This window comes from Ovis aries, chromosome 1 (assembly GCF_016772045.2).
Source record: "Ovis aries strain OAR_USU_Benz2616 breed Rambouillet chromosome 1, ARS-UI_Ramb_v3.0, whole genome shotgun sequence".
Taxonomy (NCBI): Eukaryota; Metazoa; Chordata; class Mammalia; order Artiodactyla; family Bovidae; genus Ovis; species Ovis aries.
The window spans coordinates 267,002,808-267,016,493 of record NC_056054.1 but is presented as its reverse complement, the minus strand read 5'-3'; the positions used below and the strand labels follow the sequence as shown (position 1 = coordinate 267,016,493).

Sequence of the window (13,686 nt, the reverse complement as noted above, 5' to 3'; positions counted from 1 at the left end):
GCTCTCTCCTCCCTGGGGGCCCTGGAGTGGGGTAGGGGCACAGCCTGCACTGGGCTGTCCCAGGAAGCTAGTGTTTGTGCCAAGAGGGCAGGCCCGACGCTCAGGCATCCAGAAGTTAGATGAGAGAATCCCAAACTAGCCTTTTACCTCTGCGGGAGCAGCCTGAAGCTTTTCTTGTGCACGACGAAGGACAAACTCAGAGTCCAAGTTGTGACTCTGGGATGCGGCTGAGGCCCTCAGGGCTGGTGCCTTGCATCTGCTTGAAGCCTGCAGTGCACAGCAGCTCCTTCCTCAGAGGTGAGCAAGTTCTGTGCTTCCCAAGCAGGCCTGTTCTGCCTGTGGGGCAACTGGGAAGTAGGGCCAAAGCCCGTGGCTCAGGTCCCACCTCACGAGGTGTGAGGCCAGGCTGTGGACCAGGCCTGTCGATTCAAGCTCAAGGCTCAGGGCCCACACTATCTATGGGCCATACTTCCGGGACAGCTTCCTCTTCTTATCTCGGCAGTGAACCTGAAGCTGTACATCACCCTGGAGACTGATGCCACCATCAAAGGGCTGACATGAGCAGTGGTGGGGAGGTGGCAGGGGCAGGGCGGATACTGATCACAAGCCCATTTAACTTGCCACTTTGGTCTGGGAGGCTGGCTATGGACTCTCGCAAACACAGCCACCTGTGGCTTCAACTGCAGCTGCTGTGACTGGTGAGGTGTGTGCACCAGAGAAAGTCGACATGACCCGGCACTTGGTGTGCGGCTGTGGATTCTCTAATGGCTTTTCATTCCAGCCAGTTTCCGAGGACCAGTAGCAGCAGTTTGGGTTAGGTTAGGGTTAAGGTTAGGCAGCTAACTGCAGCTCCACTCAAGGGTCACCCTGAAAGACACGGTGAAGGAAAGTCCTCTCAGGACAGAACCGCGACAGTTTGGTTGGTTGTCCACTGTGTCTGTATAGACGTGGCTCGAGTAGGAATCTGTATTAACCCTCAGGTGGCTGCTAATGATTTGGTTGTTCAGCAACTTGGAAGGAACAGGATTGAAAACTGGTCACAAGAAGGCCCTGGAAGAGGTGTTTGGATGGGCCTCTCTGAAAGAGCAGTCTGTGAACATGTTCGTGTTCCAGGGAACCCCTCCCCCAGCTCTGGGCATGCTCTGCAGAAGAGGTTCCTAATAAGCAGGTGGAGACGGACTGCCTCGTGGGCATCAGCCAGCTCTTACTGCAGCTGCTCCAGGGCTCACTTGATGTACCCACAAATAAAGTGGCCACGTGGCAGAGGTGCGGGTGGGCAGGGCTCAGCAACACTTGCTCCCCTCACCACTGCTGCCGTAGAGTGCCTTGTCTACCGGCAGCCAAGACTAACGCTGAGTCCTAGATGACCAGCCATACCCCTGGTGGCAGGTGGATTACACTGGACCTCTGCCATCATAGAAAGGGTGGAAATCTGTCCTCACTGGAATGACCATACACTCTGGGTATGGATTTTACTTCCCTGCCTGCACTGCTGCAGCAGGAGGTCCAACATCCATGACCTCACAGTTTATCCACTACAACGGCTCTGCGTCCCAGCCAGGGACACAAGTCCCAGCAAAGGAAGAGCAGTCTTATCACACATCCTGTAACTCAGAAGTGGTTGACCTGGTCGAAAGCTGGAATCACTTCTTAAAGAGTTGATTATGATCCCAGGTGGAAGGCAACATCCTGAAAGGATGGGTTCCATATGGCAGGGTATGATCTGTACTTTGAGTTAAGAACTGTTCTATGATGCTGTGTCCCCCAGAGCCAGAATGCATGGGTCTGGGAACTGAGATTAGAAGGATGAGTAGTCCTCTCACTGGTACACTTATACCCTCCTGGCAGATTTTTTTTTTTCTTGTCTTGGCAGCTTTGAGATCATTTGGAAATCTTACGGTCCAGGGGGGAGGTTTCCACCACGGTTCAGAGCAATGGTCCCACTGAACTGGAAGCCAGGATTGCCACTGGCCACTTTGGGCTCCTCACACCTTTGAACCAACAAGCAAAAAGAAAAAAACATTCATCTATTGGCTTGAATGATTGATCCCAATTACCGGGGAGAGGGAGGGGTTAGTGTTACTGCTCCGTGAGGGCAGCAGGGAGGACTTTGGAACCTGAGCATTCTGGGGCTCCTCTTAATACTTCCACAACCAGTAGCAATGGTTAATGAAAACACAGAGCAACCAAAGCTGAACTATTATGATTAAATAAAACAGGAGTACTGATGTCTCCAGCTCCTCAAGGATGAATGTTTGGCTCACTCTATCCAATAAGGAATTTAGAGCAGCTTCTTGCTGAGGGCAGGGGAGATTCGGAATGGATGGTCAGGGGTGTCTACCAGGACCTCAGGGCTGGTTACATAGAGATGAAGATTAGAGCAGCTATGCATATGTTTTTGCTTGTTACATGTTGGGTCTGTCTCCTAATCATTTTCTTTTCTCTACTTCCCTGTTTTATAAACAAGTTGTTGGAAATTAGCATTTCAATTTAATCTTTAGGTAACTGAATTTTCTGTGGAACCATAAGTGAGCCAGCAATGGATACAGTAACTGTAGGGCTGTGCGTCTTCTTGCTGGAGAAAGAACTAGTTCACTGTAACAAAGGGAGCTGTGTCTTCTCAGCTTCTTTAGCTGCTGCAGGGGAGTCCGGATGTGTGTAGAATGCTGCTGATGGATGCAGAGTGCCAGGCAGGGCGCCTGTGCCTGATGTGGATTCTGGCCCCTTAGTGCTGCTGCCTTCAGTGGCCACTAATCAGGTCACCCCGTGGTGAGCCTGGGCTTGCACTTTGGAGGGGGGCCTTCTCTCCTGCTCCTGGGGGAGCATGTTTGTCTGTCCCGTCCTCCTTCTCCATCCTTCACAGCATCTGCTGGTGCTTGGCTCCAGGATGTGGCCGGCCAGGGTTGCCCTAGCTAGCCTAGCAGCCTGGCCTGGCATGGAAGCCATTTCACCTGCTTCTCTGACATGCACATGCCAGACCCTGGGTTCACACCGGCCCCCTCCCCCTGAAGCTCTTTAGATTCCTCTACATAGTTACGATCCTATTGTAGGTGCATAATTCTTTGTGTTAAACTTGTCATGTTTGAATGACAGTGTGGTTTCTGTCTCTTGATTAGAACCAGACTGACAACAAGAAAAATAAAAGGATTTATTAATTTTTTTACTGTACTCTTGTTAGTCTAAAGTGATTTCAGCACAACATTGTTATACAACTGTGTTCCAATATAAAATAAAAAATAAATGGCTACCTGAAAAATAAAGTGATTTCAAAATTTAAAACAATTTTAAAGATGCTATAAGGAAAGAATAAACTTGGCAGAAGAGACAAAATGGAGGGGGAAAAGCACTGATGCCAGAAATCAAGAGTTAAGTTTTGAGTGTACAGACCCCCTAGTGATGTGCTATGAGCTGATTTCTACCAACAGAAAGCACTCTGACACCAGATGTATGGTTTATGCCAGCTGGGTGTCCTGTGATCTGACTCCCTTCTGACACCATCCACTCACAAGGTTGCCCCCCTTCAGCAGTCACTGTAAGACCCCAGCTGTGGACACCTATAAACTGGGGGCCCCACGCACCCTCCTCTGGTTCAGTGATTTGCTAGAGCAACTCACAGAACTCAGGGATAGGTTACCAGCTTATTGTAAAAGGATGCCACTGGGGAAGAGCCAGATGGAGGAAGTGCAGAGGACAGGTGCAGGGGGCACGAGGAGCTTCCTGCTTTCTGGGAGTCACCCTCCCCAACTCTACATGCTCTCCAACCTGGAAGCTCTCCAAACTCCTTCCCTTGGGGATGTTTATGGAGGTTCTATTACGGCAGCATCGATGGATTAAATAAAGGGCCATTGGTGATTAGTCTGATCTCCAGCCCTTCAAAACGTGGTCCACTGGAGGAAGGAATGACAAACCACTTCAGTATTCTTGCTTTGAGAACCCCATGAACAGTATGAAAAGGCAAAAGATAGGACACTGAAAGATGAACTCCCCAAGTCGGTAGGTGCCCAATATGCTACTGGAGAAGTGTGGAGAAATAACTAAAAAAAAAAACCAAAAAAAATGAAGAGATGGAGTCAAAGCAAAAACAACACCCAGTTGTGGGTGTGGCTGGTGATGGAAATAAAGTCCAATGATGTAAAGAGCAATGTTGCATAGGAACCTGGAGTGTTAGGTCCATGAATCAAGGTAAACTGTAAGTGGTCAAACAGGAGATGACAAGAGTGAACATTAACATTTTAGGAATCAGTGAACTAAAATGGACAGGAATGGGCGAATTTAATTCAGATGACCTTTATATCTACTACCATGGGCAAGAATCCCTTAGAAGAAATGCAATAGCCCTCATAGTCAACAAAGTCCGAAATGCAGTACTTGGATGCAATCTCAAAAATGACAGAGTGATCTCAGTTTGTTTCCAAAGCAAGCCATTCAATGTCACAGTAATCCAAGTCTATGCCCCAACTACTAAAGCTGAAGAAGCTGAACGGTTCTATGATGACATACAAGACCTTCTAGAACTAACACCAAAAAAAGATGTCCTTTTCATCATAGGGGACTGGAATGCAAAAGTAGGAAGTCAGTAACAGGCCTACCTGGAGTGACTGTCAAGTTTGGCTTTGAGTACAAAAGGAAGCAGGGCAAAGTCTAACAGAGTTTTGCCAAGAGAACACACTGAACATAGCAAACACCCTCTTCCAACAACACAAGAGACAGCTCTACACATGGACATCACCAGATGGTCAATACCAAAATCAGATTGATTATATTCTTTGCAGCTGAAGAGGGAAAAGCTCTATACAGCCAGCAGAAACAAGACCCAGAGCTGACTGTAGCTCAGATCATGAACTCCTTGTTGCAAAATTCAGGCTTAAGTTGAAGAAAGTAGGGAAAACCACTAGACCATTCAGACATGACGTAAATCAATTCCCTTATGATTACACAGTGGAAGTGACAAATAGATTGAAGGGATTAGATCCGATAGAATGCCCAAGAACTCTGAAGGTTCGTAACATTGTATAGGAGGTGGTGATCAAAACCATCCCCAAGAAAAAGGAATGCAAAAAGGCGAAATGGTTGAGGAGGACTTACAAATAGTTGAGAAGAGAAATGAAGAGAAATGAAAGGCAAAGAAAAAAAGGAAAAAGAGTCTGTGTATAATGTGTCTAAAGGGAAGCTGTTAAGAGGACCGCAGTGTGTGTGGAGTCGGTACTCAGCCTTCCTTGGCCGCTTGTGAGGCCTCGGTGAGGGCCCCACCCCCCATCCACCCCCGCCCCCGCCAGCACCGCCCTTAAACCAGAGCACTGGCCAGGACGTGCCTGGGGCACTGTCCAGCTCTGACAGCCTATTGCCACTCACCCAGGAGGGACGAGGAATCCTTCAGGGGTGCCTAGCATGTGCCCTCGGTAGTATTAAACCATTCGCCCCAGGTTTCAGGGCCTGCAGACGCTGGGTTCAGTGACTAAACTCGAGGTACTGATGTCCACGGGTGTCCCACTCGTGGTGGGACCAGAGCAGGTGCATTCGGGCCCTGAATTCCCTCATTCATCCTGCTATTGTCTGCACGTTTGCTTTGTCGGAATCAATCACTAGACCCACTCCCCTACCCACCACCATCCTTGCCTTTAGAGGAACACCAATATTCACATAAAAATTTAAAACCGGTACAAAGAGCTGACTCCCCACTTTCTGCCCTACAGGCCTTTTTCTTCCTTGGCCAGAGTGCAGGCCTGGCTCCCGAGCGAGTCCCGGGTGGCGCCGTCAATGCGGCCCTGTGTGTCCAGGCCCCGCGGGCTGCAGAGCCAGGAGAGGGAGACGCAGGCCCCGCCCCAGCCCCCGCTCCCACCAGCGCCCCGCCCTCGGCTCCCATTGGCTGCCGGGCTCTCGGGGGGGGGGGGGTGGTGCCGGTCACGCCCCCCGCGAAAGGATAAGAGGCTGTTTCTGCCCTAGTCCGGGCATTCAGGACGCCGAAGCCAGAGGTACCCGGAGCGACAGCCAAGGACCACTGACGTGAGGACACTCAGGGGAACCTGCTCTGTTGTTTGGGGGGCAGGACCCGGAGGGTGGGCTTGGGAACTGGGTGGTAGTTTAAAAACCCCTTTAGGGTGGTGGTTTAGTCGCTAAGCAGTGTCCGACTGTTGCAACCCCATGGACGGTATAGCCTGCCAGGCTCCTCTGTCCATAGGATTCTGGCAGCATTTCAAAAGTATGACTCTCCTCCTGCCTTGCGGACACCGCTACCTCAACTCCAGGCAGCAAGATTCATCCTACAGATGAATCACGTTCTCCCGGTGATTCATCAGAGTCGGGGAAACGTCGGGTCTTCGGCTTGGGTGTTGCTGCAAGGCGGCCTCTTGCTTAATTCTTTAAAGAGAGGGTTTGCGTCCTCCGCGGAGCGGGGACAGGCGCCCTGAGCTCGGAGCCGGCGTCTTCGGACGCCCTCCCCCAGGTCAGGGTGAGTGAGGAGGTCTTTGCAATTAAATTACAACCGAGCCAAAGAAATTGGAAGTCTGTGGTAGGTTTAATCATCCTCAGGTTTCTTGGGGAGGTAGGGCTCTTGCCTAGAGGGATTCTCACATCTGTGATGTGAGCTTCTGAGGAGCTAACGCCCAGCAGTTCTCCTGTTTTCGAAATGAAAGATTAATGTAGAATATTCACGGAATGCAGCGAAAGGAGAACTGGATATTTGATTTCCAGTTCTCTTAAACAATTTTTAACCTCAATTGGGAAGACTTTAACAGGAAAAACTTGTAAAAATTGATTTGTAGTGTGTTTAATGAAGAAAATCAGATTTTATGGCGTTTTCACATATGGGATATATATTTTATGACTTTCCTTAAAAAAAAATCCCTCTAGTCATACTTCATACAACAAATATTTTAGCCTCATCTTTCCCAGTCATCATGAAGCTTGAGAAGCATAAGGACTATGCAAAAGTTTCTTAAGTTTTTTGTTTTCTTTTTTAAAAAATTAATTGAGAACTCGAGTGCAAAAGATAAGAAAGTATGAAATGTTAAAGATTTAATACATCTGAATTGTTCTGTCTACATGTGATATTTTTAGGGACTTTAGAGCAAAACAAGTATACTGATTATTAATAGGGTAAGTTTAGCAAAGATCAGGCCAAGGCAAAAATCTTCAATCCTTTTCCTTTGAAAGTCAGAAATAAATAAGAATTTAAATCTTATATTCCAATTTATTTTTTTTAATATAAATGATATTCAATACAGGAATGGTTTTTCAAAAATTAGACATAATTCTTTATTTTTAACTATGACACTGCAAAGATTCTTTAATGATTAGAACTCAAGGCCAAAAGCTGGCAAATTTCTCTGGCTGAGCGTCGGCCGTTTTGTGAAACAGTTGACAAGCGGTCCTTTGTATACTGCCTGTTTCCCAGGGTTGAACAGCTGTTTCCTTGGCTTGCAGACTGTGTGGTATAAGGTACATGTTGTGGAGGAGACAAAAGCTTCCTACCTTGATAAATGCAGAGAAAAGGTGCCATTCTGTCATTGGAGGCAGCGCCGCCAAGAATACAAAGTGCCTGGAGGTGGTCCAGCCTCTGCCCACATTGGTTCTGGCATCAGAGCTGGTATTGGGAAGAAAGACATTTTTCCTCTACCCTTCTAAATTCTTCTCGCTGGTCTAAGAATTAAATAAACGTGAGACAGGTAAACAGGAGAAATTCAAATCAAAGTTTAAAAACATATACATGGGAGAGACCCAGGAAAACTGTCACTCACCAAAGTGCCCACCTTCAATACCATCATGAGTCAAGACAAAGGAAGATGTTGATAGCAGTGGTTTGGAGCTTCAGAGGGGAGGCAAGCAGTTCAAACAAAGAGGGTGAACCAGTGTGTGCTGTGCCAGCAGAGGTGATGGGACACAGAGTGGACTCAGGTCTCCTAGCATTTTCCCCCGCCCTCCCTTACCGCTGGCCCACATTCCTTGCTGACCTCTCTCTCTGGTGGTTGCTCCACTCCTGTAATAGGCCCTCCATCTAAATTCCGATTCAGGCAGCTTCGGGGAATTTCTTCCTGAATCTTGGGGGCCTTGATTGTTTTCAGATGAAAATAATCTGCATCCCAAAGAGACATTTTGGAGTGGCAAGTCTTGCTCCCCTACAATAACTTCATCAAATGATTGTATAATACCTTCAAATTCAAGGTCCCTTTCCTTGATCTTTTTCAAAAAAAATTGTGGCAATTCTACCATATTTATTTTTTCAGTTGAATTTTCTAGCTGTTTTTTGGTCATGTTCTTCACCGCCCCCCCAAAAGTCAGAAATATTTTTGTTAAAAATGAGTTAAATTTATATATCCATTTGAAAGAAAGTTCCTACATTTTATGACCTCAGTAGCTTTTGGAAGGACCTACACTTTTCTTGCTAAACTTATGCTTAGAAATACGTGTGTGCTGCTGTAAAACAGGAGTTCTCTGCTACATTTTCTAACTGCTTATTGACAGAACATAGAAATACTATTGACTTCTGTATCCTTATTTGGCTCCTGTTCACCGTAATTAATTCAAAACCTTGGGACTTCCCTGGTGGTCCAGTGGCTAAGACTCTGTACTCCCAATGCAGGGGGCCCAGGTTCAATCCCTGGCCAGGGAACTAGATCCCACATGCCATAACTAAGAGTCTTCATGCAGCAACTAAGACCCCGGCACAGCCAAATAAATACATTAAAAAAAAAAAATTCAAAACCTTGCTCCCCTGCACTGTCACCTCATCTTGCAGTCCTGCCAGGACGGGGTGGGGAGTCTTCTAGAGATGGGGGAGGACTCAATCCCCTTCACTGCTCTTCCCCTGTATTTTGGTTGAAGTTTCCCCCAAATGCAACCAGAAGCCAGAGGGCTTGGGAACAGAAGACAGAGAAGGGAGGGGTGGCAGGGAGCAGGTTCAAGGGGTGATGAAAAGCCACACCCTCTATGCCCAAAAGGGGAGGTGAGCCAAAGCCAGTTGCCCCCGATGGTAAGGTCGGTGTAGGTAACAGCTGATCTGTTCTACAAAGCATCTTTTTTTGTGGGCCCCAGATGTCTGAGTTAGAGAAGGCCATGGTGGCCCTCATTGACGTCTTCCATCAATATTCCGGGAGGGAAGGTGACAAGCACAAGCTGAAGAAATCAGAACTGAAGGAGCTCATCAACAATGAACTTTCCCATTTTTTAGAGGTGAGTCTTGCTTTTTAAAACTAAACTAACCTGCTCTCCTGTCCCCTTGTAAGACCATCTGTCCATTTTCTCTTCTGAGCTGCCCTGAACATGGCTCCAGGTTGGTGTCAGGACTCCTCTGTTGTTTCTGAAAATGTGTTTGCACAAGTGAGCCCTCAGTACAGAGGCTGGCTTAGGTGGGCCCCACAATTTTCATTTTGTGTACAGTAAGAGCATCAAGGAAAAACTACTGTCTCAAACGCAAGAGTACAGGTTCTTGGAAAAACCTAAGGATATACAGCAATAGGGTGGCTTCCCCATTGGCCTAGTGGTAAAGAATTCTGCCTGCAATGCAGGCGCTGCAGCAGATGCAGGTTCAGTCCCAGGGTCAGGAGGATCCCCTGGAGGAGGGCATGGCAACCCACTCCAGTATTCTTGCCTAGAGAATCCCATGAACAGAGGACCCTGGCAGGCTACAGTCCATGGGTCACAGAGAGTCAGACACAACTGTAGCGACTAAGCATGTACAACAATAACAATGACAAAGTGGGATGGAAACTATACCATGGCTTATCACACGCTGAACATGCAAGAAGACTGTTAAAAATAAGCTTTTGCTCTTGGGAAGAGGACTGTTTTGGCTTTCTCTACATGGTTAGATCCATCACAGTGAGAAGATGCCAGGTATTACTGAGCTCTCAGCATAGTCGATGCTGGGAGAGATGCAGACCCCAGGACCTGGCTCATCACCAAGAGGCCACAAGCTGCTCACGAGAGAAGCCCTGGGGCCTTGCAGGGGCCCTGTGGGGTGAGGTGCCCTGGCGGGAACTTGGGAAGCTGCATGAGGACATCTGATGAGCCCCACTGCTCTGGCAGCTCCCTTCTGGTGGATGTGTGTCCAGATGCTCTGCTGAGGACTCACTTCCCCACTCACAACCTTCACTGCCCTTGGCTCAGCCACATGTCATCTCTGCTGTATCTGTATTGTGTATTCAAGGCAATGAACTGCAGTCCACCTGGTACCTAATATTCCCTTGGTGCCCAGAACCGAGATTACTGAAGTGATCTTGCACCCAGAGGAAATGGCCATACAGTGCACCAGTGCACTCATGTCTGACCAGGAGGTAATTCCTGGGAAGACACGAGAGCCCAGCCCACGTGGTGGTGGGAGCTGTCCTCCTGGGCAGGCTGGACCTTGGTGCAGGACGAGCCACAGGCTCCGTGCCCTGAGTCTGCAGGGCTCTCCCCACCCAAACACTCCACGGCTGCAGATGGCACCACCATGAGAGGAAGTGGCCTGCAGACTTCAGGGGGCATTCCCTAGTCTGATTCTGAAGCTGGTTTTCCCAGGCACCCAAGTTCTCAGCGTGGTAACTGCCTGCTCACACTTTTACTTACCTTGTTTCCTGCCACCTCACCTAAGAATCAGAAGGTCCTGGATTCTTCTGTGAAAAGAATTGTTGCAGTGAGACATTGCTTATCAAGTGCAGCTCAACAAATGTAGCTACTGTCATTAATTATTGATTTAAAACAGAGAAAAAGCTTAGCATGTGGGAAACACAGTTTATAAAATAAAAGTGAATCATGGTAAGTATATTAAGGTATCATGAACATTGTTGGCCTGGTTTTTATGAAGTAGTTTCTGTTTGGAGGCAAATCTTTCCTGTAATTGAAATTAATCTTTTAGCAGATGTTTATAGGTGCCACCCAACCCCTCACGGGAACCTCAGTCTTTTACATGTTCTATGTCTGAGGCAGCCATTGTGCATTATACTCGACTTCTTCAGGCCAAGCGCTCCTGCCCTGAGGACTGGGTGTTCGGAAGAGTCAGTGGTATTATACTCCTCTTCAGCTCGTGTGCACGTCTTTCCTGTTCTGTCTCTGTCCTCTGTCTCACCACTCGCTTGACTCCATGTTGGGCATAATGTCAAGAAGAGTCCCAGATACCTCGAAAGCAGCTCAAGTGCCAAAAGACATAAGAAGTTAATAAATTTAGGGCGTGTTCCCGAGAGTTATTTCAGCCAGAAACTACTTTCAAAACCTGAAAATCCACTGGAAGCCTTCACTGTAGGGTCTTCCACATGCAGAAACAATGAAAAACTTACAGGAGCCAAAAGTTCATTTTTGCTTTCAAGGCATTTGCATATAATGTGCTCAGGCTAATCTAGACTGTACTCTTCCTTTCTGTTTTTTTTTTTTTTTTAACACAAACAGCCTGCAGTTTTTCAGATCCTGGCTGTTCCATTCAGTCTTTTAGTAGCAAGATCCCACTGCACCTAAAGGAAAGTGGAAGAGAAGGCTTAGACCCCTAGAGACCTCTGCCAACCAACAGCCTCCTGGTCACTGGAAAAACCCTTTCTGGAATTTTGCATTCATGTCTTAGGTTGTTTCTAAGTTAATAATAATAATTATTATTATTATTATTTTTGCTCTGGAAATTGTTTTTCAGCTGTGCCATGTCTTCTTTGCTTCACAGGGCTGCTCTCTAGTTGCCGCAAGCAGGGGCTTCTCATTGCTGTGGCTTCTCCCGTTGTGGAGCACAAGCTCTTGGGCACGTGGGCTCGGCACGTGGGCACTGTGGTTCCTGGGCTCTAGAGCACGGGCTCAGTAGTTGTGGTGCAGGGGCTTAGTTGCTCTGAGGCACGTGGGATCCTCCTAGATCAGGGATCGAACCCATGTCTCCAGCATTTGCAGGTGGATTCTTTACCCCCGAGCCACCAGGGAAGCCATTAGGTTGCTTCTAATATAAAATTATTAAAGCCAGCCAACTTCTGATCTTGTCTTTGTGGCCCTAATGTTCATTTAGAAGCAAGCTGGACAACCTGTCTTATCTCTCTCAGGAAATCAAAGAGCAGGAGGTTGTGGACAAAGTCATGGAGACACTGGACAGTGATGGGGACGGCGAATGTGACTTCCAGGAATTTATGGCTTTCGTTGCCATGGTTACCACTGCCTGCCACGAGTTCTTCGAACATGAATAAGGAAGAGAAAGCAGCGGAGCTGTTTCTGCAGCAGAGACGAAGTTTGACCAGGGGAACGGAGGCAGGGCTTGCAAGGCCGTAGGAGCTGAGCTTTCCGTGCTGTAGCTAATTAGGAAGCTTGATTTGCTTTGTGAGGGAACAATTGAAACCTCTTTCCAAGGACCATTTTTAGTGCCCCCAGCCTTCTGCATTACTTGGCGTAGTGTTAGCTTTCTGGACCCAGGGACTCGTGGTAACTATAACTTAGGAAAGTCATTTCTCAGTCACAAAGCATGTGCTGTGTTAGCTGTCCAAGCTGTGGAGACCCCTCACCTAGAAAAAACAAATTGACTACCAAAAAGGACTGGAGCACTGTGGATTCCACATGCTGCCACTACATTTAGAAACACAAAGCTTTGTCCACCATCCTTTGAAAACGTTGCCCGTCATTAAATCTTCTCATCACTGGAGCAAATGAAACCTGATGTGGTTGGGTGGCCTGACAGTCTGTCCCACCTACCAAAGAGCATGGTCACATTTAGAGCCCTTTCCAACAGGTGAGCTGTGATGTTTGCGTATGCAGTTAAGCTATGGAAAATCTGTCTCGTAAGCTGACAAGTGCTGACATTATAACTGTAGTAAGAACTGAGAATCAGACTTCTGCATTCAGTGGGGTTCTCCCGACAGGACCACACTTTGCTGGATCTCTGAGATTTGGGGCAGGGGAGCAGGGGGCTCAGGGCAGGTCACAGCTCTGCCCCTGGAGATGGCCGTACCCAAGCACCTGCGCCTCCTATTCTGTCTGTAGAATGGAGGTTATGATGGATGTGTCTGATGTGCGGTGAAGGTCATTCTTAATCTGTCTGTGCAGACAGGGTCTGCTTCCAGCTGTTGGTGAAGCCAGGGAATTTTATGACCTTTGTGCTTTTGTAGCCACCAATTCAAAAAAAAATCAAGTTACAAATATTAAGAATCACTCCCAGGAAAATTCAAATTAAGCATTAAGCTTATCCATCCTTTTTCTATTATGCTTTTTTTAAGGACACAAACTTGGAAATCGTAAACTAATTGGTCGCTTGTAACTGCATTAAATAAAAAGCACTGTAACAAATCTGCTTGGTGGTTAAACATGAAATAAAAGCTGTATTCTTGCAAAACTGGAGAAAGGAGTAAAGTCCACACAGCCTGTCTTCATCAGGGCTGCAGATATGGCACCCTTCCCCCCAAGCCTGGGTTGAAGCTTAGGTGGGGAAGGGAGGGTGTGACAGAGCAGGAATTGAGGAGGGACAAAAAGGGAGGGGTGGGAGGGGTTGGGTCCATTGGAGAGACATAAAGGGGAAGGCTGTCAGGTCAGTTCAGTTCAGTTGCTCAGTCATGTCTGACTCTTCGCAACCCCATGGACTGCAGCACAGCAGGCTTCCCGTCCATCACCAAACTCCTGGAGCTTGCTCAAATTCATGTCCCCCAAGTCGGTGATGTCATCCAACCATCTCATCCTCTGTCGTCTTTTACTCCTCCTGGTTTCTATCTTTCCCAGCGTAGGGACTTTCCTAATGGGTCAAGTTCTTCACATCAGGTG

General features: G+C 47.6%; 1 protein-coding gene and 1 non-coding gene across 2 annotated transcripts; both read left to right on the top strand.

Moving 5' to 3' along the window:
- The first annotated feature begins 5,950 nt into the window (after positions 1–5,950).
- S100B (S100 calcium binding protein B) lies at positions 5,951–13,218 on the top strand. The gene is made up of 3 exons (XM_004003392.5): positions 5,951–6,003; positions 9,031–9,168; positions 11,988–13,218. Exons 2-3 carry the CDS (start codon positions 9,031–9,033, stop codon positions 12,126–12,128), a joined length of 279 nt encoding a protein of 92 aa, XP_004003441.1. The 5' UTR covers positions 5,951–6,003; the 3' UTR covers positions 12,129–13,218.
- On the top strand, positions 8,536–8,608 carry TRNAG-CCC (transfer RNA glycine (anticodon CCC)). The gene has a single exon. It is a non-coding gene; the product is annotated as a tRNA-Gly (tRNA).
- Positions 13,219–13,686: the final 468 nt, after the last annotated feature.